The sequence below is a fragment of the Euphorbia lathyris genome, chromosome 4, assembly GCF_963576675.1.
Source record: "Euphorbia lathyris chromosome 4, ddEupLath1.1, whole genome shotgun sequence".
NCBI lineage: Eukaryota > Viridiplantae > Streptophyta > Magnoliopsida > Malpighiales > Euphorbiaceae > Euphorbia > Euphorbia lathyris.
This window is the reverse complement of record NC_088913.1, coordinates 67,445,704-67,449,668: the sequence shown is the minus strand read 5'-3', so window position 1 is coordinate 67,449,668 and position 3,965 is coordinate 67,445,704. Positions and strand designations below refer to the sequence as shown.

At 34.8% G+C, this 3,965-nt stretch overlaps 1 protein-coding gene across 1 annotated transcript; it reads right to left on the bottom strand.

Moving 5' to 3' along the window:
- Window positions 1-2,195: 2,195 nt before the first annotated feature.
- On the bottom strand, window positions 2,196-3,695 carry LOC136227786 (B3 domain-containing transcription factor VRN1-like). The gene is made up of 4 exons (XM_066016538.1): window positions 3,401-3,695; window positions 2,904-3,267; window positions 2,704-2,828; window positions 2,196-2,550 (listed from the first exon to the last, which is right to left on the bottom strand). Exons 1-4 carry the CDS (start codon window positions 3,506-3,508, stop codon window positions 2,293-2,295), a joined length of 855 nt encoding a protein of 284 aa, XP_065872610.1. The 5' UTR covers window positions 3,509-3,695; the 3' UTR covers window positions 2,196-2,292.
- Between the last annotated feature and the right edge of the window lie 270 nt (window positions 3,696-3,965).

Below are 3,965 nucleotides of genomic sequence, written 5' to 3'. Positions count from 1 at the left end.
CTTATTTTCTGGACTGGATTTGTACATGAAAATTTATCTTTAGGATCAGTTCGGCCCATATCTGCTAAAACCCGCCTCTTTTTTAGACGGTTGAGATTTATAAAAATAGCACGTACCGGTTTTGTCTGACCCGTCTATTAATATTAATTAATAAATTAATATATTTATATATTAATATTTAGTTTTAAATATAAATTTAATTTTTTATTATTAAAAATTATACATATAACAATTTATATGGCTTAGATTTGTGATTTCATTTTTAAACCCAAACTCAATCCGTTTAAATTGGATTGAATTTGGACTGAGCATTTTTGGACAGAACCCAATGGAACCCGTCAAAATGTCTATTTATGCAAGGAAGTAAATAGTGAAAAAGTATATAAACCAAGTGGACCACATTATTTAGCATGTGGCAAACTTATATTGGCGCAACAAGTGGACCATAAGTTGAGGATTGGTCCACGTGTTTAACATTTACTTCGGTCCATTTTCGCATCAAATTAAAAGTTGACTCAAGTACACACCAAATCAAATATAAAACCAATTTTTACATTTTGCCAACTCCTTTCTCTATCTATAGACGGAAAGAAAAAGAACATTATTTTCAGGAATTAAATATGAAGCAATCCTGAGATTAAAAAAATAGTTGGAATAGGCTGTTATTTTATTATATATCTATTTCTTTGCTCACATGATTAGCTCATAAAAAATGTAACTTTTTATTTTATTTTATTACTTATTTATTCTCTTGACTTCAGCCCAAGGCAGCAATCCATGGTTCAAAGTTGTTTTCAAGTGCATTCATATATGGTAAAACATTTATATCAACTTAGGTTGTTTGGATGTTCCTTTTCGTGCTTATGTTTGCCTTTTCAGTTCAAAATGGAGAGTTTAGATGTTTGGTTAGTGACATTTCTGTTTACCTTTTGCACTTGAAAAACAATATTAGGTGTTTGGTTCTGTTTGCTTTTTACACCTGAAAAGCAGCTTTTTACAAAAGCAGAGAATCTCGACTTTTTGGAAAAACAGTTTTTTCCAACAGCAAACAGCAACTAGCAACAGCAAGCAGCAACAACAAACGGCAAACAGCAACATCAAACAGTAGGTAAAACAAACCGACCCTTAATCTTCAATTCATATTCATGGCAGGAGTTCTCTGTTTTAACTTCAAATTTACACAATCTTTTACTCTATTCAGTATATACATGTCAGGCCTATAGGGAGTCATATATAAAAAAAAGGACGGCTCGGTCGCACTACGCGTCCCTGCTGAGCGAAGGTCCGGGGAGGGGTCCCACCACAAGGGTGTACTGGGGGGCAAGCCTTCTCCTGCCAATTTATTTGGCAAGAGGCCGCTCCTAAGACTCGAACCCGTGACCTCTTGGTCACACGACAACAACGTTTACCGTTGAGTCATATATAGGATACTTAATTACAAAATTCATCTTGTTTAAGTTTGTTAAACACGATTCAGTTTTACTTTTGTAGTCTAAGGCCCTGTTTGGGAATTAGCTGTTAGCTGATTACAATAGCTGATTTGACTAGCTGTGTTTGTGTAGATCTGTTTGGTAAAAATTAGCTGATTGATAATAGCGGTTTGTGCAAAAAGATAAATAAGGGCATTAATTTTGGCGCAGGAGAAGAGGGAGTCTATCTATTAGGGTTAAAGAAGTCCATTAATTTTAATATTCCAAAACGCTAATTGAAAAAGCTCATTTTAAGAGCTTTTTCTAAATTAGCGTTTTCATCCCAAAACTCTCTCTCAAACCTCTCTCCACTAAACACTCCAATCAGCGGTTTCAGTGGTCAAACCTCTAAAATTGGTCAAAACCGCTCTTTTTATCCCAAAACGCTATTTACCAAACAGGGCCTAAATCTAACTTAGTTTTAAAAAGTTTTAAAATGGTAAATAAAAATTGGTTCTGGACCACTTGGATGATAACCAGTATATATACGCACACAAATATTCGATTTAGCAATTTTTTTACACACGCATGTGTAAAATTGACCCCAAACAGACCAATCATGTATTCGCCACTTATTTCGTCATTGTAAAGTTCCCTTATTTAATCTGTACCAATCCAATATTATTGGACATGCCTATTGGGTTTATGGAAAAGCATATGGAATGCAGAAGAACATAAAGAAATGCTTAAGGTGAATTTATACATGCATAGCATAACAGCCTGTGTCATTACATCCGCTAAAGCACATACAATTTGAGAAGATCACATTACCAACAAAATTGATCTCAAATGTGCCAAAATCAAAGCTAAAGTACGATATTTATCAAGCATTTAAGGGTAGATGCCTGAAAATGTGTACCTTGAGCTCATTACTAGCAACTAGCTCGAATACACACACATCTCTCATCTTCAAGCAATTATCCCTCATAAATGCAGACCAACCTATAGATAATCTAGCAGTATAATTCTGCCGATAAACATTCAATTTTGTTGGCCAACACCTTTTACTTCCTTCCATCTTGAGAATTACTGTCTCTAAATTCCAGCCTATATGCTCCTTGACAAATCCAAAAGGTACACACTGCAACAATAATACTCAAATTTAAGTAAAAAATTGTTAAGAAATGGTGACGGGTAACAGATACTAAACGCAGAAACGCTAATGAAAAAGGTTTCCATACAACATAGGTTATGAAATATATAGCAACCAGTTCAGAATATAACTAGTCTTTACCACTGAGAATAATTGCCCCTTATACGACTTCAGAACAACCTTGAACCATGGATTGATAGAGCTAAACTTGTTCGCAACTTCAAGAGCTTGAGAAATTCTTCTACCCTTCCACTCATTAGATATACCTACAGCAAAATCGATTAAGAATTTGAATATGAACAACAAAAACAGGCCAATTAAACAAGAGAAATCAAACAGACCTTCCAATTCTAGGTTTTCGCTATCTGAATCTTCAATCTCTATGAACCCGTTCAATTGACTAGGGTTTTGTTTCAAATTGGGGCTAGAATTAGGTTTCCTTGGATAGTCAATCTCTAGAAGAGTGGTATCAAATATGAGCACAAGAAAGTTGGATCTATCTTCATACTTGAACAACAATAGGTATCCATGTTTGAGAGAGTAATGTTCTGAAAATTCTTTCCAGCCTTTTTCTAACCAAGCTTCATATTTGCCATTCTCAGGCTTTGATAACTCCATTTTCCATATGGTGCCATCGGCAACCTTAAGGACTGTACGACTACACAAACAATCTCCATACATTTTTACAAACTTTTTCGGAATCGCCTGGAGAACATCGAGAAAGCAAAAGAAAAATCTGATGAAATTTTCTGCTTAACTTCCATAAAAAAAAATCTCAATGTTTCTAAAGAGGAGATAAATTGGAAGTAATTAGAAAGAAGGAAACATAAAGACTTACAAGTCTTCCATCTCGGATAGTATCTTGGACAATAGCCTTGAAAAATTTGGGGTTTCTTCCCAAAATGTTGAAGCTATGATCATCGTCTTCCTGGGGTTTACAAGTCATCGTCGCGGAGGATGTGTTTTGGTAGTGGAAGAAACGAGTAACGATGAATAAGAAATATAGATCTCCAAATATCTTTTGAGCTTCCCAATACTACTATTCATTCCTCTTGCACCAGTTCACAATACTGTATTACGTGTGTTCTTCCTGCAAAAGCAACCGAAACAACTACTGATTGCAATGGGCAAAAAGATACTCCCAAAACTTGGTACAGTCAGAGCATCTCTCAGTGCACTTTTAAGGGTGACCGAGACATAAGTGAGACAATAAATTATTAATAAAAAATAAATTAAGAAGTATTAAGACAATTTTTAACAACCTCTTAAATTGACTCTTAAGTTAAAGTTTAAAGAGAGAATAAAAAATCAGCTCCAACAACGTCTTAGTGGCTCCTCAAATCACTAAGAGCATCTGCAACAGCATTTTAAATTGGCTCTTAAGTTAAAATTTAAGGAGGAAG

Coding starts and splice junctions, on each gene's coding strand:
- LOC136227786 (XM_066016538.1), bottom strand. CDS start 3,508: ATGACTTGTAAACCCCAGGAAGACGATGATCATAGCTTCAACATTTTG. Junction 2,829..2,903: donor CGAAAACCTAGAATTGGAAG/GTCTGTTTGATT, acceptor ATTTTGCTGTAG/GTATATCTAATGAGTGGAAG. Junction 2,551..2,703: donor AGGGGCAATTATTCTCAGTG/GTAAAGACTAGT, acceptor TTATTGTTGCAG/TGTGTACCTTTTGGATTTGT.